Source organism: Myxocyprinus asiaticus, chromosome 46, assembly GCF_019703515.2.
Source record: "Myxocyprinus asiaticus isolate MX2 ecotype Aquarium Trade chromosome 46, UBuf_Myxa_2, whole genome shotgun sequence".
NCBI classification, from domain to species: domain Eukaryota; kingdom Metazoa; phylum Chordata; class Actinopteri; order Cypriniformes; family Catostomidae; genus Myxocyprinus; species Myxocyprinus asiaticus.
In genome coordinates, this window is record NC_059389.1 from 17,344,098 (window position 1) to 17,367,450 (window position 23,353).

Here is a 23,353-nt window from a genome sequence, read left to right on the forward strand (position 1 = left end):
TATCATCAATTGTTTACTGATAAAGGAATGGATTCTTTTATAAACCTATCAAAAAAGTATGAGCTTCCAAATTAATATATATATATTTATATTTTTTTAATTATTTACAGGTAAGAAGCTATTTATTGAGAGAAGTTAAAGCAAAATGAATAAAAAGGGAAATGCAGCCATTAATTAATTACATAATTATTACATACAATAAAACTAATCCAAATAAAAAAATTAGGATCTTTAAAGAGTGCACTTGAAGTTGATGTACAAGACACTCAGAGTAAAATTATATGTAGGTGGGAGGATGAATTCAAAATAAAAATCAGTCAGCAAGACTGAGAAGAAATATCATATAATACATTTCGAACTACTCAATCCGGTGTTTGGAAGGAATATGCTTGGAAGATACAAATTATATTTTTATAACACCTGTTATTCAAAGTAAATATAATAGTTTGGTAAAAGGGGATTGTTGGCGAAACTTTGGAGAAAATAAGGCTCATTACAATCATATTTTATATGGGTGCTCTAAATTGACAATTTATTGGAATTAAGTGATTAGACAGATTAATTTAATATTTAATTGCACAATTGAAATTCATCCAGAAAACCTTGTTTTGGGTAAAATGCCATTGTCCTTAAGAAATAAAACTTTTTATATACATTTTGGGTAATCAGAAAAGCAGTTTTAAAATAGATTCCAAAAAATTGGTTTAAACCAGAACCCCCACAATCTCACAATCTCAAAGATTGAGAGAAACAATTTCAAAAATATATCAAATGGAGAAAGTAACATTTAAAATTAATAAAAGCCTGGAATGTGAACTGTTCTCTTCCAATCCTTGATTTTTTAACATAATTATTTAAATAATTATGAGGTATGATGTCTGATGTATGATGATCTCATTTAATACTTAAAACAATGTGTGTGTTTGTATGTATGTGTATGCATATATATATATATATATATATATATATATATATATATATATATATATATATATATATATATACTGTATATACAGTATATATTGTTTCCTTCTCTTTTTTTTTTTTTTTTTTTTGATGTATGATTTGTATATTGTCTTTAGTAAAAATATGTAAAAATAAAAAGTATATTAAAAAAGAGAAACAAATCAGCTTTCGATGTGTGGGCGTTCTTGTGAATGCAGAATTTTGCAAAATTTAGTGTTTAACATGCGTCTCCATTGCAATGTCCAACCAGTAAATCAATCTTGTGGTGGTATTCTTGCATTTATTTCTTACGATTGTTCTTCCTCTTCTTCTTCTCTTTTATGGCGGTTGGAAAAACAAGCTTAACTTGCATTATCGCCTCCAACTGAATGCTCGTGACATTGTGAGAAAGAGATATGAGGCGCTCAGCTCTGGCCTGTTGACATTCTGTGGTTATATAGCCCCTTAGCAGTTTAGAGCTGCTAATGACTAATCCATGAAGTGATTGCGGCAGTACTAAGCCTATTCTGGTTTAGTGCCTACTGTACTTTTCATGCTTCTTTAATTTTAGGCAAGATAATTGTTTTTATCACAACATATAACATAGGATTCATGTCTCTAATGCTCTAAACTATGTTGTCATACACCAAAGTGTACCCAGTTCGTGGAAAGTGCCACTTTGCAAATGTAACATTTTGACTTAAATAAGGCCACCTGCATCATTTCCTGGTACTGCATGATAAGTATTTGGCCCAAACCTGCCAAGCCCTTGCCACTCACATCACTTAAAGACTAATGCTGCCCTTTAAAACCCTTAATTTGCATTTGTAAAACAGTGCCTTCGGTTTTCCTCCATCTTATTATATCAAGAAAATGCATGCAGCGTATTCAATGACCTCTCTGCTAAAGGACATGATATTTTCCTTTCTCTCTGGACTTTACTTTAGCTCCTTCTGAGTCCTGTCAGAAATATATAGAAACACTGTCACATTTTCCAGTCTAACACTCACATGCTCTCTTTTTCTCACATTCTGTCATTCTCAACTCTATTTTCTCTCCTCTCACTCTCATTGGCCTATACCTTTGTCCTCTCACAACACTTTTTGTCCCTCGTTCAACCTCTTTCCTATTTCTTTTGCTCTCTATCACAATTGCTTTGTCTTTCATGCTCATAATTGTATTCATGCTTTAATTCAGGTTATTTTCCCTCTTTATCTCTTTCCTTCTTCACTTTGTCTCTCTATCTATCCCTCCCTTTCTCTCTTCCTCCACCTCTCCTCTTCTCAGAATGACACATGGGGTCAGCAGTACTCCTACGCCCTGTTTAAGGCCATGAGCCACATGCTGTGTATCGGCTACGGCATGTACCCACCCGTTGGCATGACGGATGTATGGCTGACCATTCTCAGCATGATTGTGGGCGCAACCTGCTATGCCATGTTTGTGGGCCATGCTACCACCCTCATTCAATCACTGGACTCCTCAAGAAGGCAGTACCAGGAGAAGGTTAGTAAAAAAAAAAAAAAAGAATAGGTGAAAATATGGAATAAGGGACAGGAAGTGTGGGAGGAAGTGGTAATAAGTGCAAATATCCGCATGCATTGCAATGGAAAATGTAGACATATGTTTTTAAGGGTAAATAAGGTCAATTTGAAAGTGTTTGGAGCCCCTTTTTATGATTTATCAAACATAATACAATTTTCACATTTATTGGATGTGGATCAAAATGCTTGACCAATGTCTGTTTGAATTAAGAGCACTATTTCAGTCCCTACTACACTGAAAATGGCAATTGGTGATAATACACATGCTTTAAAGGTAAAGTGTGCAATTTTTTTGCTATTAAGAGTCACCAAACGGAATTGCAAAAATAATTACGGTTTCAAATAGGTTTCCCGAAAATAGGTTCCCCCTCCATGTATGTGCTACAGTATAATGTGTCAGCAAATGTTTTGTTTTCTCAAAAGCGGAATGCATGAAGGCCAACCATTTTGATTATGGTTTCACAGTACATAATTTAGAGTCTTTGCATCTGTTTGAAAGGGGTTTGAAGCTCTGAGGAAACACAAGCCGAAGTGTGAGACAGGGAGTGAGGGAGTGAGAAAGTGTTAGAAAGAGATAAATTAGGTTAGGCAGAGTTCAACAGGGATAAAAATGCTGAGTTGTCAATTTGTCCTGTTAACTTAGCTGCCGATTTCATTGCTGCACTTGGACCTTACCCACTTTGATTGGAAATCTCTCCTCAGTGTCAATGTAATTACCAGTATCCATTTACAAAAAAGGATGATTTACAATGGCACTTTTTTCTAACACTACAGCATTGTTACAAAACCTAGTGAGTTGCCCTGCTCTGCAAAGGAAAAATGTGGTTACTACTGCATGATAAAACACAAAAACAAATTAGAGCAGAAGTCAGATATTTTAGTGGAGTACCTGTATTAACTGAGCTTTGGATGTGCTCCACATGACACTGCACTTTGATATCAGGCATCCTAAAGGCTCCGATTAACTGCAAAGTTATTCTTCGCTCAGAGCTAGAAAGAAAGTCAAAACAGTCGAGCAAGGGTTTGCGAACATTCGGACACCGCCCACCCTGCTGGGGCTGCCGTTTACAGGAGCATTAAAATAAGATACGCACGCTGACACAAAAACTACATTTAAAACCAATGTAACATTAAAATGTGATATTGATGACTATTTGCCTAATTCTATGAATAGAATCCACATGAAATCAGTAAAAGAAGCTGTTTTAACCACTCACTGATGAATAAAATAATATAAATGCAGTAGTTTATCTGTAATTTGTCATGTTTACATTTTGCATTTATGGCGCTAATGCTAACAGGATAAATGTAGCTATAATATGCAGTGGTTACCTTCTTTTATTGGAATTTTTATGAAATTTGTAAAAAATAATCCATGTAAGATCATGAAAAGGTTTTTTTTATACTTGCTTTTTAAAGAACAACATTGAAACTACTGTAAAAATGGGTGTATAAAAGGGTGGCAACACTGCACTGTGTGTTCATGTTGACTGATCTCAAGTGTGTGAAGAAATTAACTGGAAAAAGATATTGGCATAAAAGTAGGTGGAGCACCAGATCAAACCCACCTATCACATGGATCAAAGGCAGTAAGAAGGTGGCATGAAGTCCCTTACGAAAATCGAGTGTTCATGGCAAACATGCAAATGAGCTTTGCTGCAAACTTGCAGCAAATTGTCCATTGTTGCCAAAGGTTTGCCGGAGGTTCACCATTACCGGTGAAGAGCTGCAAACTTCTGGCAAACATTTGCGATGAATCAAAAAATCATTTGCATGTGAAAATAATGAGCTGCAGATTTGCGGCAAGTTTGCGGCTAGTTTAGATTTTTTGTAAGGGGTGTTCCTGAAAGTTCTCACTGGCAAGCTGTTTGGAACTCGAAAACAACTTCTTTCTGGCCAGATTTAGTTTGAAATGACATCACACCCGCTCTTTCTTCAATTTAGAAGTATATTGCCGCCCTGCAGAAGTTCTGTCAAGTCTGGTGCATGTGTTAGAGCTGCTATGTATGCACTTTTTAAATTTTTTCTTTTAAAACCACACATGTCCAGCAAAGGTTAAACCTGAAGTGTGTAATTTCTGCACCAATTTCTGATGCTTAAACAAACAGAGCAATATTTTGATAGCACCATACAGAGCCACAGTGTTTACAGCTTCCTACGAATGATTTATATTGTTTCTGCATATTAAGCTGGGATAGAACAAAATCACATAACATAGAAAAACTAAATTTTGTCATGCAAGCTAATTGACAAGTGAGTAGGGGTCCTTTGCTGTTGTTCAAAAGCATTTGAACACATTACACTACAACCATTTAATATGGATAATATGGAAATGGATGTTAATACCATGTGTAAATTGGGCCTTAAAAGGCAGCTGCCTAGTCTATTTAAGGAGCGAGTCAGCTACCTAGGACTTGAACAGAGCTCATGAGTCATGCTTTCCTTACGCCGGCATTTTACAGAGCATCTTCACACCATCGCTGCTCTCCGGAGTCAAAACCTAACTGTATTGTGTGACATATTTCCTGTTGTTCGAACTCATCCCTGCTGGTTTTGTCCCCTGCCCTTGAATATGATAATAGAAGAGGCACTCAGTGACACTGCAGCAGAGTCTAGAGAGGCAGTGTGGCTGTACTGTTAAAATGTTCACAGCCGACATGGCAGGAGCATTGGCATGTGGTGAAGGGCACATTGGAACCAGGCGACTGTTGACTGGCGGGACTGGACTTCATGAAAGTAGGAGAGAGGGATGAGACAAAGAACAAGAGGAGAGGAGAGAAAGACATACAGTATGTATAGTGACAGAACAAAGTTTATTAGATAGGACAGGAGAGGGAGAGAGAGTTGAAACCATGTGGCGCAAGGTTTTGGAGTCGCAGTGCTGCAGACGCTCGATTTCAGAGACATGAATGAAATAACAAAGAGACCGCACAAGGGGAGCGTGGGTAAAAGAAACCCTATCAATACAGTATATCCTTCTTTGGAGTCAAAGAGACAAGGATAAATGGGGAGATGGTCAATGATGTGAAAATACTGCCGAGCTTTGCAAATGGAGCCCAGGAGCTGCATAGAATGACTGCCATAAATATGGAGACGGACAGTTACACTGACCAGTCTACTGATTTGCTAGACATTAAATCGATATTTATTTATCATGAGGAATGTAGTCAGAGACAAAACTAAAAGCTCTGCAGGGGTTCCAAAAAATATAGTAATAACATGGACATTTTTTAACTTTTTTGTTCAACAATGAACAATAACCTCTAAAGACCCCTGCGTGACTGCTGTGTAGGCCCAAAGAAAAAAATACATTATATATATATATATATATATATACATATGTGGACATTGAGACTAAGTTGAAATTTCAAATAATACCAAGCTATTGAAAGTCAGATTTTTTTTAATCAAATTGTTTATTATGTTTCCAGGATTGTCGGTTATTGATGTTTTTGAGACGTTACAGACAATACATCAGAATTTAGCATAATTAATTATTTAAAGTAATGGCCAGCATCATCCATTACCATTGTCCCATGTCTGTCAAACATGTTGAGTGGTCCAAACATCATCTGCAGCCTGAAAATGAACTTTTGGTCAGATATTAGTAGTAAATGGACTTAACTGCATAGAAAGCTATAGGATGCTCCCTTGCTCCCTATTTAGCGAATTAGCGAATGACTTAACCTCCAGTGTGCTGTCTGTCTGCACTGGTCTCAGAACAGTTCAAAATGCACCTTATTTTTTTTTTTTATCCTAACTCCATATAAAGCCTCTGAAAGCAACATTTTCCAGTTTTTGGATGCATCCATTATTTCACAGTGAATATAGGATATTTTAAATGAAACTGAGCATACAGACCACAAATGCGGTCACTGTGTTTAACAGTGTGCCGTTTTGTGATAAATCGCTCAAATTTAAAAAATGGCATATCGGATGAAACTAGAGACTTTATTCTTCTGACTCAAACAGGTCTTAATGTAAAAGCTTAATTATGTTTCTTACCAGATGTAGTTTTGTTGGCGTTTCAACTCTGTGATCGTTGCCATGTTGTTTTATCACTTGACTCTGTGCGTCGAAAATTTAATCCTTTACTGACAGCAAAGAGTCTCCTGAACTGAGATCAGTCAGTTTAAATTAAATTAAATTATGCGTTGCGTGTAGCGAAGCCAAAATACAACATCCACACATGTGGACGCAGGGTCACACGAGGATAAAGTTACATTCCTATTTTTTTCAGACTTTTAGTTTATCCAGTAGGATTTAATTTGATTTCTGGATTCTTATTTGATCTCATAAGGATCTATTTGAATTGGTTTCATAGAAATTCCATTTGAAGTCCTGTAAACAATTTTTTTGTCTTTTTTTTTTATTTTTTTACTATTGTTGTTAGAAACATGTAGATAAGTGTAATATTCAGGTTAATAATATTTGGTGTATTTGTAATTTGTGCAGTATAAACAGGTGGAGCAGTACATGTCCTTCCACAAGCTTCCAGCAGATATGCGGCAGAGGATCCATGATTACTATGAGCATCGCTATCAGGGCAAGATGTTTGACGAGGAAAGCATTCTGGGAGAACTAAATGAGCCACTCAGAGAGGTTAGTACTAGAATATAAGACAATTAGCACAGGTTTCATTCCATAGCCAGGATATAAAAATAAACTAAAATTTTAGTTTTGTAGACTGTGACAAAATTTGTATTTTTGTTTTGTAAAGAAATTCATATGTAGTAGTCACAATTTGCATTTGTCTACAAAACAAATTATAAGCATAAGCTTTTAGATCAAACTGTTATTAAGATCAAGACAAATGTAGTGTCCAAACAAGTGTTTGACTGGTAGTGTGACATACTGTTAGTGTTGAACTGTTTTATTTATTATTTCCAATATTTATTCATATTTCTACTCTCCATTGTCATTTACAGGAAATCATCAGTTTTAACTGTCGAAAGCTTGTGGCCACCATGCCTTTGTTCGCCAATGCAGATCCCAACTTTGTAACCTCCATGCTTACCAAGTTACGTTTCGAGGTGTTCCAGCCAGGAGACTATATTATCAGAGAGGGGACGGTTGGGAAGAAGATGTATTTCATCCAACACGGCGTACTAACTGTCCTGACAAAGGGCAGCAAAGAGACAAAGATCTCTGATGGTTCTTACTTTGGAGGTAAGAGAACACTGATATCCGCGAGACAGTTGTAGGTTCTGTGATCTGATTAGGAATTTTGATGCAGAAAAAAATTGATGGTTTCACTTGATTCTTGATATTTACAGTGGTCCCATAAAGTATATGGAGACTTAAGTCATACATAAAAATGTATGAATGTCATTATAGTAAATACAAAATATCAAACCAAGCAGCGTTTATTTGAAAGAAAAATAGCACAAACATAATTTTCAAGCATAGTATTTGACATGAATAAATTAGCATAATTAATGTGTTTGCAGTTACTACACCCATCGGTACTCTGATAGGACAGGGGATTTTAAGCTGTAGTGAGGCTTGAGCACTTGTTTAGTGAGGTGCGAGATTAATTTCTTTCACAGTGGTGGGGATTTTGATTCGTCCTAAGGACTCAACTTTTTTTTAGTAGTTCAACATTTTCACCAGATTTGTTCTGTCAGCATTTTTACAGATCTTTACACCAGTAGGTGGTACAGATGAGCGTCTTAAATGTGTTATGAAAGAGTCATTAAATAATTGTTTAATTAAATAATTGTTTCAACTGAGCCGTTGATTTAGCCACGCTGCACCGATACCGTTGAAACCAACACAAAGCTTGTTCCCACGGTTGTCAAACAAAACAGTAGCGAAACAGTCCCCTTAACTGACAAATTATAAATCAGAATATGGCATTAAAGGAATGTTCTGGGTTCAATACAAGTTAAGCTAAATCGACAGCATTTGTGGCATAATGTTGATTCCACAAGAATACATTTTGACTCGTTCCTCCTTTTCTTTAAAAACAAAGAAGCAAAAATTGAGGTTACAGTGAGGTCCTTACAATGGAGGTGAATGGGGACCATAAAAGTGAGCATGGCCAATTTTTAGTGGGATTAAACAGAAATTATCATTTTAAAGCTTATAATTTTATAAAAGCACTTGCATTAATTCTTCTGTTAAAACTTGTGTGTTATTTGAGCTGTAAAGTTGTTTAAATGGTCATTTTTACAGTTGTTTTAGGGTTTGTTGACATTACATCATCATGGTTGGCTATAACTTTACAAAGAACATGTATGTAAGTGATTTTATCACACTAAAATTATGTTTATACACATATAATTTATGTTTTGTAGTTATACTTTTGAAAAAGTGATTATTTTAATGTTAAAAATTTGGCCCCCATATACTTCCATTGTATTCACTTCCATCATATACACTGGTGGCTAAAAGTTTGTAATAATGTACAGATTTTGCTCTTATGGAAAGAAATTGGTACTTTTATTCACCAAAGTGGCATTCAACTGATCACAATGTATAGTCAGGACATTAATAACTTGAAAAATTACTATTACAATTTGAAAAAAAAAAAAGAGTTAAAAAATATCCTCCATGTGCAGAAATGACAGCTTTGCAGATCCTTGGCATTCTAGCTGTCAGTTTGTCCAGATACTCAGGAGACATTTCACCTCACGCTTCCTGTAGCACTTGCCATAGATGTGGCTGTCTTGTCGGGCACTTCTCACGCACCTTACAGTCTAGCTGATCTCACAAAAACTCAATTATCTGTTGTCCAATGTCTGTGTTTCTTTGCCCACTCTAACCTTTTCATTGCAATTCTTCCCATAAGGCCTGTACTCCTGAGTCTTTTCTTTACTGTTGTACATGAAACTGGTGTTGAGCGGGTAGAATTCAATGAAGCTGTCAGCTGAGGACATGTGAGGCATCTATTTCTCAAATTAGAGACTCTGATGTACTGATCCTCTTGTTTAGTTGTACATCTGACCTTCCACATCTCTTTCTGTCCTTGTTAGAGCCAGTTGTCCTTTGTCTTTGAAGACTGTTGTGTACACCTTTGTATGAAATCTTCAGTTTTTTGGCAATTTCAAGTATTGTATAGCCTTCATTCCTCAAAACAATGATTGACTGAAGAGTTTCTAGAGAAAGCTGTTTCATTTTTGCCATTTTTGACCTAATATTGACCTAAAGACATGCCAGTCTATTGCATACTGTGGCAACTCAAAAACAAACACAAAGACAATGTTAAGCTTCATTTAACGAACCAAATAGCTTTCAGCAGTGTTTGATATGATGGCAAGTGATTTTCTAGTACCAAATTAGCAATTTAGCATGATTACTCAAGGATAAGGTGTTGCAGTGATGGCTGCTGGAAATGAGGCCTGTCTAGATTTGATCAAAAATGACTTTTTTCAAATAGTGATGGTGCTGTTTTTTACATCAGTAATATCCTGACTATACTTTTTGATCAGTTGAATGCCACTTTTGTGAATTAAAGTACCAATTTCCTTCTGAAACAGCAAAATCTGTACATTATTCCAAACCTTTGGCCGCCAGTGTATATGTAGTGCCTCACTGGAACCTCGATTTTTGCTTTTTTTAAAGAAAAGGAGGAACGAGTTGAAATACATTTTTGTGGTAATCAACATTATGCCACAAATGCTGTCGACTGAGCTTAACTTGTCTTGAACCCGGAACATTCCTTTAAGCCTCAATAATTCGCTGCACCGACAACACTATAAGAATGCGCAAAATTTGCTTTTTATAAAGTCTAGAGCTGTGAGATATCTCTTGACATTTATTCAGTGATATCATTCAGGGAGCAGACATTTTTTTGCATACCTTTCCATGAAAAAAATAGCTTACAGCTCATGTAAAGACTCATGTAAAGATTAAAAAAACACTGATTCGTTCACGACTGAAACAATGGATTGGTTCACTTTAAAGATTCATTCAAAAACACTGAAACACTGATTCGTTCACAAACGAAACTACACAAGAAAAAGAATTCACAAAATGAGTTGCTACATGTGATTCACATGCATCATGCAAAAATAACTAACCACATTCAGAATGTTCTGAGGTGATTGCATCTGACATTTTAAGACCTGTGAAACTAATAAAAGAACAAGTGTGTCCACACTTACAAACCAAATGCTCAAAGTTAAGCTAATTGAATTTTTCCTCTGTAAAGAGTCAGGGTTGACAAACCAAAAAGTAAAAATGACCAGCCAAACCGCAGTGCAAAACCATGTTAACATTTATTGACAGTGGAGGATGATTTACAACTAGATGTGTTGTTTTGATCTGCTCTCAGAAACAGGCCAAACAGTTACACTGAATACGGTAAGCGAAGGTCTATATGCACTGCCTGGCCAAAAAAAAGTTGCCGTTTGGATTTAAATAAGCAGATATTTAAAAGCCAATGATTGGATCATTATTGCAGTGATTTATATGTTTCAGCTGGCAACAAGTTTTTAACCCTAACTGATGCAGTGTGTAGCTTCTCATTTCTTAAACAATCATGTCGGAAGACGTATCCCATGGTCGTGGAAAAGATGTTACTGTGTTTCAGAAGGGGAAAATGATTGGCCTGCATCAAGCAAAGAAAACAACTAAGGATATTGCTGAAATCACTGGAATTGGGTTGAGAACTGTCCAACGCATTATTAAAACCTGGAAGGATAGTGGTGAACCGTCAGCGGAAGAAATGTGGTCGGAAAAAAATCTTGAATGATCGTGATTGGAGATCACAAAAACGCTTGGTGAAGTCACATCATAAAAAATCGACAGTAGAACTCATGGCTATGATTGATAGTGAAAGTAGGAGCATTTCCACACACATAATGCGAGGAGAACTTACAAGATTGGGACTAAACAGCTGTGTGGCCACAAGAAAGCCAATTGTCAGTGAGGCTAATTGGAAAAAGCAACTTCAGTTTGCTAGGGAGCATGAAGATTGGGCTGTGGAGCAATGGAAAAAGGTCATGTGGTCTGATGAGTCTAGATTTACCCTATTCCAAAGCAATGGGCACGTCAGGGTAAGAAGGGAAGTGCATGAAGCGATGCACCTGTCATGCATAGTGCCCACTGTACAAGCCTCTGGAGGCAGTGTTATGATCTGGGGTTGCTTCAATTGGTCAGGTCTAGGCTCAGCAACATTATGCAGCAATAAAATGAAGCCAGCTGACTTCCTGAATGTACTGAATGACCAGGTTATCCCATCAACAGTTCCAAGATTCATTGGGCTCAAATTGTGAAAGAGTAGTCCAGGGAGCATGAGGAATCATTCTCACACATGAATTGGCCACCACAGAGTCCTGACCTTAACCCCATTGAATGTCTTTGGGATGTGCTGGAGAAGACTTTACGGAGGGGTTCAAATCTCCCGTCATCAATACATGATCTCGGCCAAAAATGAATGCAACTCTGGGTGGAAATACATGTTGTGACAATGCATAAGGTTGTTGAAACAATGCCACGATGAAAGCGCACCTTAATCAAAGTTGGATGCAAAGCAGAATTTGCAACTTTTTTTTGGGCCAGGCAGTGTATATTTAATGTATTGTATAGCCTTATATTATTTAAATAATATGTCATTTAGAATACAGTATGTCTGGGTTTGAGCACGCATTTCTTTCTCAATGGATGTTGGGCTGTGGTGGAGGCGCAGGCTCATATTTGACAAAAGGAGGTACTACGTACTACTGTGCTCTTCAGTGTTACCAGCTGGTTCTCCAGGGGAACTGAATCAGGAGCCAGGGGAAATTCCTCACTCAACATAAGTTAACCATTCATGAAATTAATTTTCCTTAACTCATTCAATCAAACGGTTGAGGAAGGAGTGAAGATAACAGTTGCAGCATTGTCTTTAGAGGCAGTTCACTTAAGTTTTGTCATTACAATTGCCATTGTATGAGTCCAGATGGATTTATATATTTTTGTGTTTTGGGGATAGAACTATTTCTGTTTTTGATATACATTATCTGATGTCTGATATTAAAATGGCTTTTAAAATTGTCAGGATTGCAACAATGACAAAAATAACATTTATTCAGTTTAGCAAACAAATCAACATGTTCTGTTTTCTGAAGAAAATGAGGAGGATGCAAATATTTTGAAAAAATTAAACACCACCTGGTCTCCAAATGCAAGCTAGCATCATTCTGCTGTTTTTTGCCATCAGAAACTCTGTTACTGTTTCCTGTGTGATTTTGGGATCACAACTAAGTAGTCTGTGCTATCAGTGTGCAGCAGATTTAGTCAAGAATTTACAAAAATATTATCATCATATTTACCAAAAAACCCGGGCTCGTTTGGGGTCATTACATGTTCAACAAGCCGCTCATAATCTCTTTTCTGATAAACCCTGTGTGAAAGTGCAGAAAGGGGAGCACAGTCTGGATTCTGGCCTAGTACAGATTTCACTCAGTTCATCTATTCATTTCCCCTCTATCTGGCTATGTTCAGAATGGAAAACTGGCATATTACTGCATACTATGCATTACTTAAATTATACTGCTTGCTATTTTTTGCATTTGGTAGGTGCTTTAATCCAAAGGCAGCATTAGCCGCTGAATTAGACTGCCCTCTTATCCCTTCAACCACACATCTTCTCCCTAAAACCATCTTCCAAAGAAAAAGTCAGTTTTCTGATTGTCAAACATGCACAGCTCAGCTCAGCACTTTTTGGGGGTTTACAGATTGTGCTATTTCTCAGGACATGTACTTGAGTGATCTGTCAGGCAATAGGGAACTTTTTGCATGATATTCTGAAAATATATAGCTTACAGTACTATAAGCTTATTAAAGAGATACACTATATTGCTAAAGTATTCGCTCACCCATCCAAATAAATGAATTCAGGTTTTCCAATCACTTCCATGGCCACAGGTGTATAAAATGAAGCACCTAGGCATGCAGACTGCTTCTACAAACATTTGTGAAAGAATGGGCCGCTCTCAGGAGCTCAGTGAATTCCAGCGTGGTACTGTGATAGGATGCCACCTGTGCAACAAGTCTAGTCGTGAAATTTCCTCGCTACTAAATATTCCACAGTCAACTGTCAGTGGTATTATAACAAAGTGGAAGCAATTGGGAATGACAGCAACTCAGCCACGAAGTGGTAGGCCACGTAAAATGACAGAGCGGGGTCAGCGGATGCTGAGGCGCATAGTGCGCAGAGGTCGCCAACTTTCTGCAGAGTCAATCGCTACAGACCTCCAAAGTTCATGTGGCCTTCAGATTAGCTCAAGAACAGTGCGCAGAGAGCTTCATGGAATGGGTTTCCATGGCCGAGCAGCTGCATCCAAGCCATACATCACCAAGTGCAATGCAAATCGTCGGATGCAGTGGTGTAAAGCACGCCACCACTGGACTCTAGAGCAGTGGAGACGCGTTCTCTGGAGTGACGAATCACACTTCTCCATCTGGCAATCTGATGGAAGAGTCTGGGTTTGGCAGTTGCCAGGAGAACAGTACTTGTCTGACTGCATTGTGCCAACTGTGAAGTTTGGTGGAGGGGGGATTATGGTGTGGGGTTGTTTTTCAGGAGCTGGGCTTGGCCCCTTAGTTCCAGTGAAAGGAACTCTGAATGCTTCAGCATACCAAGAGATTTTGGACAATTCCATGCTCCCAACTTTGTGGGAACAGTTTGGGGATGGCCCCTTCCTGTTCCAACATGACTGCGCACCAGTGCACAAAGCAAGGTCCATAAAGACATGGATGAGCGAGTTTGGTGTGGAAGAACTTGACTGGCCTGCACAGAGTCCTGACCTCAACCCGACAGAGCACCTTTGGGATGAATTAGAGCGAAGACTGCGAGCCAGGCCTTCTCGTCCAAAATCAGTGTCTGACCTCATAAATGCGCTTCTGGAAGAATGGTCAAAAATTCCCATAAACACACTCCTAAACCTTGTGGAAAGCCTTCCCAGAAGAGTTGAAGCTGTTATAGCTGCAAAGGGTGGGCCGACGTCATATTAAACCCTATGGATTAAGAATGGGATGTCACTTAAGTTCATATGCGTCTAAAGGCAGATGAGCGAATACTTTTGGCAATATAGTGTATTTTTGAATGTTTGTTTGCATGTAGCTGAAATTAATGATTGGTCCTTGGCAAAAACTAAAGGTTAAGAATAATACAGGAGGATAATTTAGTTGCCTCTGGGCATTCGAGAACCTGAGGGAAGATGAAGTGTTGTTGTTTGGATAAGACAGAGCGGGAGACCAGGCTGAAAATATTACTTTCTCTCACTCTCACTCTCACTCTCTCTCTCTCTCTCTCTCTCTCTCTCTCTCTCTCTCTCTCTCTCTCTTCTTCTTCTTCTTCTTCTTCTCTCTGTCTAGTCGTCATGGCCAGAGTCATAAACAACATGCTGCCAAGAGCCACTCCATCACAGCACACATATTTCCTAACACACACCCAGAGGTGGAAAGGGGGAGAGGGAGGAGATAAATGGTGGGAAAAGATGGAGGAACAAAAAGAGAAAGAAAAATTAGAAGACGCAAGGAGGAAAAAAATAAAAATAACTAACAGGCAGCAGTGAGTAGTCATCGCTCAGCGACACATAGCGGTGGGAGTGGGACATCGGGCTGGACCAGAGCTGGATCTGGCAGGCTCTGGTAACCTCAGTATATGTATCCTGAGACAGGGAAACAAATAGAACAATATTAGCGTAGATGTCATTCACTTCAGAGCAAAGTTATAAAATATGAGAAGTGTTTCTGGTTCCAGCAGACCTGAATAATGCAGCAAAACTATGGGTTGAGGGATAAATTAGGTGTATGCCTGGCTGAAAAGATGAATCTTTAGTCTAGACTTAAACTGAGAGAATGTGTCTGAGTCCTGAATAATGTTAGGAACAAGTCAGTAAACTTTTGGGCAAACAGTAAAACAGTATAGGTGCAAGGGTGAGAAACTGACTTGGAGCCCCAATTACCATATTAGTGTTGGCAGTCCCCTGTCTCCTCCCTTAATTCTGCCTGCTTGTCTGTCGCTTAGAAATTTCCTCTGCATTTCAAATAGAGATTTACTCTGTGAAATGACTGGACAGATTATGGCTGGGTACTCTGGGAACTCTAAGCTCAAATGTATATAGCAGTGTCCTAAAGAATTCTGTTTTTGGAGGCAGGTGACTTTTCTTTATGTTTGTGAGTTTGTGAGACTTTTTGATCGATTAATTTAAAGAACCAGCTGATAAGAATAATTCTTTCATGGTCGCGCTGTATGTTTGTTTATGCGTGTTGTCAATTTATTGTCTTATTATATTATTTTGCTGTACCCAGTCTTTTTGTCTCATTAAATTCAATTAAGACTGCAATCTCGCAACTCGATTAAAATATAATTTATTTAGCAGCGCAGTGCCACTGCTGCATAGCAGTGCAGAAAACACCAGAGTTATTGCATTTATGACAAGCATATTTAATTTATGGTTCGCACTGTTGTGAATTTATGCACATACTGTATTAACAGTGCTAGAGTGCTCTAAACTTAGGCTGAAGGAACATTTATGTTTAATGCTTGGTTAGGAGTTGGATACTAGGGAGATATCCGTTCATACATTCATTTATTTACTCTTCGTTCATTCTATGATTTATGTATAGAAATGTACATACATACTTGTTAAACAGTAACATATTCTTTCAAAACAGTTACTCTTATGAAAAGAGTACATGTTCTTTCAAAGTGGTTTTCTGCTGGTTCATGTTGCAAAACCTCCACAGAGATCTGCTTGCTGACCCGAGGCAGAAGAACAGCAAGCATTAGGGCGGACACATACTGTCGTCTTTACTCGCTGTCTGTGGACCATTTCAACGAGGTGTTGGAGGAATACCCCATGATGCGGCGGGCCTTTGAGACCGTAGCTCTTGATCGCCTTGACCGCATAGGTGAGATCTGTCATTTCATCGTGTTTATCACACGAATTGTATTACCTGTCACATCGTTGCTTTTTTGACAGTTTTTTATTAAAAGTATTTGTGAGCTTATTTAAACCAAGCACACTCTAGAAGACTGAAGCTTGTCATTCATTGCTGTTTTAAGTCTGTGATAAAAAGCTCCAGATCGTAGCTATCTCGCTTTTAGTGTGCATACATAAGGATACTACGGAACGGTGCATCTAGTTGCAGACACTATGACAGATTACAAAATGGTTTGATATCTGGCCGACCAGTCGTCAGGTGTGTACACTGTGTGCACTTTTTCCTGTTATGTGCAAAAATGACCACAAACTTTTGTTGTCAAGAATAAACTCTCCTATTTCTATGTGTGTGAGTTTGTCTGAGGATGAATTTTGGTTTCTTAACTATAGTCAAGGAGGAGAATGATCTTGTAATTGACTCACCTAGTCTGCGATTAGTTTTGTAAAGTGCGCACCAACACGACCGAAGACAAGAGTTTTTACATTTTTGAATTTGCGATCCATGATTTATCTTCTCCTGTTTTGTCCTCAAAGGTAAGAGAAACTCGGTGCTCCAGCACAAAGTCCAGCGGGATCTCAATTCCGGAGTGCTGAACTACCAAGAGAACGAGATAATCCAGCAGATTGTGCAGCACGACAGGGACATGGCCCATTGTGCCCACCTCATGCAGACACCTCCCCCAGCTCCTCACCCAGCACCCAATCCATCCTCTCACACCCCCGTTATCTGGGCACCCCTAATCCAGGCTCCTCTACAAGCTGCTGCAGCCACCACTTCAGTCGCCATCGCCCTGACCCGTCACCCCCATTTGCCCCATACGCTCTTCCGGCCCCCTGTCCCCTTGCTTGGCTCTTTTAAAGACCAGCCAGGGTACGTAAAAAGATTCCAGACAGCTCTTTCGGGCACTGATGCATTCGGTGGCTCTTCATCAACCAGCTCACAGTTCAGCTCTTGTATAGAGACCCCAATTCTTGACACACTCAGGGCAAAGAGATCATCTACCTCCACACCTCCACCACTGTCCTACAGCTCCTTACCATCCACCATCACGACAACCATCACCACCACCTCCTCCAGCATCACAGAGTCTTCCATCTACCCCCAAAGATCCCTTGCCTCCAAAGACTTCAGTGTTGCCCAGCTCCATTCACAACCACAACTTCCTCAGGCCTCTTTCCCCAGCATTGCTGCATTACTTCCTGGTTTCTACCAAGGAGAGGCTTTCCACCATGCAGTTCCCCCTGCGTCCACCCTCACTCCTTTGATAGCGCACTCAGTCAGTCCCATACTGACCCAACTGCATCCTGCTCAGCCTACTCCCCAACAACCGAAACCAAGTTCTGACTTGAATAAAGTCACAAGGACAGCTTCTAAATCTACTATAACGGAGTCCCCTGTATGCTTCAGGAGCATTCAAGAACAAGTCTCAAGTGTCCCGTCTCAACACCCACAGTGTGGTCTACAGCCAGATGTTCTCACCCAGCTTTCCCAAGAACCCTCTGCTCTTTCTTCCCTAGCACAGTATGGGTCAGGAAATGCGTCCCCATGTAGCACTCCCTCAGCTTGGAGTCCCACATGCCAGAGTCCCACAGTGGAGAAGATGAGAATGTCCATGCATAGCCACCCTGCCAGCATCTTTGGATCACAAAGTTCACTCCTAACCCCTCAGACACTCTATCTACCACCATCTCAAACAAGAGATATGGGTGGATCTCTGGTCGATCTACCATCCCATGACTTAAGCACCATTTCCATGTCCCCCCCAACCCCAGGACCACCTGAAAAGTCCAAGCCAGTTGGACATGGACCACAACCTCCTGACTTGTCCCATCACAGAGGATCAGCTTCAGGTTTGTCACCTCTGCCCTCGCCCCAACCCGTTATCAAACCATTTAGCTCAATACCTAGTCACGTGGTCTTATCAAGACAAACTTCAAAGTTGTCCATAGCTCAGACTGGATCCTCAGGTGGGTCACCAGCCCATGGGTCTAGTGACAGGTCCACGCCTGAGACGACAAGCTTGCATCCAAAACTCCCTTCAAATTTATGAGAATGGGCTGCACCCTCCTACAACAAGTAAACTATTATTTTTAATAGCCAGAAGTATTCGTCAAAGGAACTGACATTTTTTTTGCCAGAAAAGGAGGGTGTACGTTTGTCTACTTTCATTTCTATTAGTCCAATGACTTTTTAGATTGTTATGCCAAAAGAAGGAACAGACTAATAAAACTGACAGAAGAATGAAGGTGTGACTTAAATTTGTCTTCCAAGTTCTGTCAGTAATTTTTGCAATATTATTGTCTGATGATAAGACTGTATAGTGATATGCAACAAGTTACGACTTCCAAAAAAACAACAAAAAAGAAACAAAACAAAAAAGGTTCTTCAGAGTAATAATTCTAAGGGATGTATGTATGTTTGTGATTTTGTGTGTGTGTGAGCGAATGCTAGTTATTGTTATGTTTTAATAGTATGCTCTTTTTAAAGGAGGGAAACATGCTGGGTCAGGGAAGCAAAACTAGATATGTCACAGTTCATCAGTTGGGCATCATCTGTCACTGTGAAAGAACACGCTGTTCAGGTCTCTCCAGGCAGGTGGCACAGTTTCACACACACACACACACACACACACACACACACAGTAATACAGATGCACAAAGAAACCTAGCCCTCAATACCCCAGTCATCTAGACCTGGTGTGATCTTTCCACTAGACCTTGACCCCATACATACCTTCTTCCTGACATAGGGGGACTGCTCAGTATCTATGGCCTTTCCTTTTGTAACAATACTGCCTTAGTGACTGGACACCAGGGAATGACACCCTCATTTCCACAACAGAAAAAATTATATTAAGAATGTTTTGCAATCATTTTGTATGTGCTTTTGTGAACTTGTGCAGTACTTAAGCAATAAAACTGTATGCTTGGTTTTTGTACATGCACAGAGGTTGAACTGTATATTGCAGCTTTCTTCCTGTCAAACAGAAGATCCTGGATGATTGTGACAATGGCAACGACACTATTACTAATATGATGCAGTTATAAAACAAGCCCACTGCAGTTACCAAAGCTTATGAGTCGCGAACTGTAATTACAAAGTCATATTTGGATTTGGTTTGTATGTTTTAATTTCCATTTTGCATCTGTTCAGAAATTATGAAATGCACATTTTGAAAAATGCAGTAGGCCTATACCCCAAAATCTGCGTGAGGTTGTACATGTTTTTAGGTTGTACTGTATATGCTTTCTGGTTGTGCAATATATGTTTAGGTTCATACGTATTATATTTCATAACTGTAAAGATGAACAGTTTTGACCACTTGAGATGTATTACAACAATCAGAGGACAAAATGTTATTGAAATGTAATAATTTTATACAGACTAACTGCAAATGCAAAACAGACACAATATTTAGGCTAGCACCTGCTATGATATGCCATATGTGGCCGGTGGTAAAAAAGAGGAATAGTATTTTTCTAAGTCTCCTTCCTTTTAAGCAAAGCTTACACAGGTTGATGATAAAAATTCCCTTCTTTGTTCCAAGTTAATATATTATGGTTTATATCATTTTTAATACATGTATATGTATATATCTACTTATTGTGTATGTGTTTATTTGTTTTGTTGATCTATATAGTCATAATTTAATCTATATACCGTCATCATCAACCCGCTAATACTGTCATTAAGCATCACTCTGTCTTTCCACTGTCTTTCAACTCTGTTTCATTCTTGCACTATGCATTTGATTATCATATTATTATTTTAATTTTCAGACCCTATTAAAGGACTATTCCAGGTACAATACAATTTAAGCTCAATCGAGAGCATTTGTGGCATAATGTTGTTTACCACAAAAAATAATTCAGACTCGCCCCTCCTTTTTTATTCATTTAAATTTGTTCCCTGCATTGGTAAAATTGCAAGACAAAATGCAAATGAGAGTGGTGTATGTAATGTTGAAAATTAATGATTTAAATATCAAAGCATCAAAGACCTTTTTGTTAGTATTACAAAGCATGTGATGCTTTACACTGTAATATTTCTCTTTGCAACATTTTTTTCAGGTCTGTATGTGTGCTTGAGTAAGTGTGTTTTAATGTGCATATTTTACATAGTAGCATTTTAAAATTTTCTGTGCATTCACTGTTTATCATAACCAAAGTGAGGTATCATTAATTATGGTTATACAGTAGCATTTTTAACCCACAACCACATCATTACCAACAGCCTGAATTAAAAAGAGGTGAAGTATTGGTGGGCTATGAGGTCACAAAGGATTATGATTTTTCATGAAATTGTAATGTAGGTTGTGTAATACTCCAAAACATTAAGGTATTTATGGTCACTGTAAGGCAATATGGTTAAACCATATGCCATATCCATGAAGGATGAGTTATGATATGAGATCAGTATGCATCAGTCTACAGTGCACTTTTAATTCGTCAAGAAACTGAAATTGTTCTTCCATCATAAACAGCTTCCTCCTTTTGATGCCTGAAAATATGCCCCTTCAGAAATCACAAGCATACAAGTGCAATATTCACAAGTGGAAAATGTACAATTTTACCATGTCAATTAAAGATTTTGGTTTTCTTTTATTGTTTTTGATTTGGAAGTTGACTACACTTGCCATATTTTGTCAGTGTTTCACTGTATCATGATTATTATATTGATAATAATGGTAACGATATTTAATATGACTAACATGCTCCAAATTTAAAATATAGTATGTATCATGAATACTGAATAATCATATATGTATGATCATTCATGAGTATAGCTAGACGATATTTCATTTGAACTGTATGTCAATCGATATATAATTGTACAAATTAAAAATGTATTGTTTTTCTTTGTTAATTCTGTGCTGTTTTCTATCTTTCTTTCTTCCTGTCCAGGTGAGTGAAAATCCTTCCCACATTTGGTTCTGTTTAATCAAAATTTCATTTTAGTATTTCTAGCATTCATATATTATCTCTCTCAACCACATATCTTCTGTAATGCGCTCAAGCGTTCCCAACTTGATGAACGGTTCTTACCGAACCGGTGTGGTTGTGCATTATGCAGTCTGGTACCATTCTTTTCCAGCTGCCATGCTTTGCAAAAGCATGTCTCAGGTGCAGGATTTCAGAGATCAGCGCTCCTGAGAGGAGCTCCCATAGGGTCAGCTACTGATGCAGCATCAAGTTCCCTCTTCTGAGGGAACCAAGGTTGCAGTCATAACGGAGAAGGTTTTGAGTCAAAAGTCCTATTATTCCAATGTGTTTTCTCCAGCAGTGGTTTTGTATGTTGGTTTAAAAAAACCTAGTTCAAATTAGAATACTTTTTTAAGACTTCTGTCTTCAAAAATAAAATTTCAATATCATCATATTTTTGTAATAGCTGTTGGGTTAAGGCTCATTCACATATACCTTTGCACAGAGACATTCCACAGCCAAAATATGTCTTAACGACTTCCGGTGGCAAAGAAAGTTCAGTTTGGAAATTCACTTGGGGTTCAACTCCTTCATTGCCCATGGAATTTAAACAGGTAAACATAGATTCTTTTATATGGCGATACCAACATCTGCATCTCTACCACAGGAGAGAGCATAACGGTCAACTAAAGTGTTAAACCACCATTTGCAGATACGATACAAATTCATTGGGAGAGCCGTAAACTGACACCTACCCGTTTCAAATCCATGACTTTTCTTATAAAATAGCAATTTTATTGTAGTAATCTCCACATATAGGTCACTCCAAAAGGATTGTTTAGTGTAAAACATGTTGAAATTTAGCAGACATGCGCTTAATTCATTAAATGATGAGCTATTTCCTCACAAAAACAGTTTGTACAGCGTACTGAAGCAACTTTTCCATTAAATGTTTTTTTTTTTAAACGGCCTCTGGTGTCCTTGCCACTGCTGTGTTAAGGCCAAAACATACTTCATGCAAGTACATGAATGCAGACGCACCTTGCTACGCAAGCTTGATTCCACCTGTCATTGCGTAGTGAAATGTGTCAGCGCTCAATTCATAACCCACCATTTGTGCAAGATCTGCTTCTGTGACGGAGTTGATGGTGGTCCTTGGCCAGGTATTTGAGAGACTCAAGCGTTCCCAACTTGATGAATGGTTCTTACTGAACCGGCGTGGTTGTGTACGCGCTGCATTCCCTGTGTTGCCGCAAGGGGCGCTAGAGCGGATTTTCGTCCGTCATGGCGGAGCAGCAATTTGAGGAGTGTCTTGCCGAACAAGTTAGATTATATTTACAACTCCTCGTCCCCTCTCCATTTGAATAAACCAGCGATTGAAAATGCTTGGCAAGAATTTGCAGCTTCCCTAAATTCTGATAACGTCACTGTAAAGAAAAAATGGAAACAACTACGGTACCTATTTGTCTGAGCCAAGAAGAAATGGAAAGGCATCCGCGGCGGAGATGCCGCAACTAGCTATGGATATCCAGTCATTTTGGACATGCTGGGATGGCTTTTTGACTTCATAAAACACTGGACCACAGAGTCACATTTTCGTGATTCGGTAATGTTGTTTAAATGTGACTGGTCATAAGAATGTTTTATTATTGTTATTAAAAGCAAACTTCAATGAATACCCCAAGCATTCCTGTCAAAATTACCCAAAACAACAGTCTGATGCCCAGAAGCAACCACCACCACAGCCACAACCTAACCCCCTCTTCCTCCCCTCATTCTTTAACATCACACACTTTGTGGCGCCTAAAAAACACTATCACCCCCTTGTGGTGTGAGGTTTGTAACCGCCAGAGCAATGCAACTGTGCATGTAAAGTATGTACAACGGGACCACGCGTAGGACATGCGTTAGTCAAGCGCTCACTTCACGCAAGTATGCGAACGCAGACACATGTTTCGGCCTTTGGGCTATGTTTGGCTAACCTTCAAGGCTCTGCCTTGGTAGAGGGGTTCTGATAAACACAAGTTGTCGCATTTTTTGGGGGGCAGGTTCTCAAATATA

General features: G+C 38.7%; 1 protein-coding gene across 1 annotated transcript in view; it reads left to right on the plus strand.

The window, feature by feature from the left end:
- Nucleotides 1–20,175, plus strand: part of LOC127436129 (potassium/sodium hyperpolarization-activated cyclic nucleotide-gated channel 3-like) — a 44,448-nt gene extending 24,273 nt beyond the window's left edge. The window contains exons 4-8 of the mRNA XM_051690075.1: nt 2,233–2,451; nt 6,945–7,091; nt 7,418–7,658; nt 16,173–16,337; nt 16,904–20,175. Of these exons, the coding sequence (XP_051546035.1) occupies nt 2,233–2,451; nt 6,945–7,091; nt 7,418–7,658; nt 16,173–16,337; nt 16,904–18,420 (2,289 nt within the window). The 3' untranslated portion in view covers nt 18,421–20,175. The remainder of the gene's footprint in view (nt 1–2,232; nt 2,452–6,944; nt 7,092–7,417; nt 7,659–16,172; nt 16,338–16,903) is intronic.
- The last annotated feature ends 3,178 nt before the right edge of the window (nt 20,176–23,353 follow it).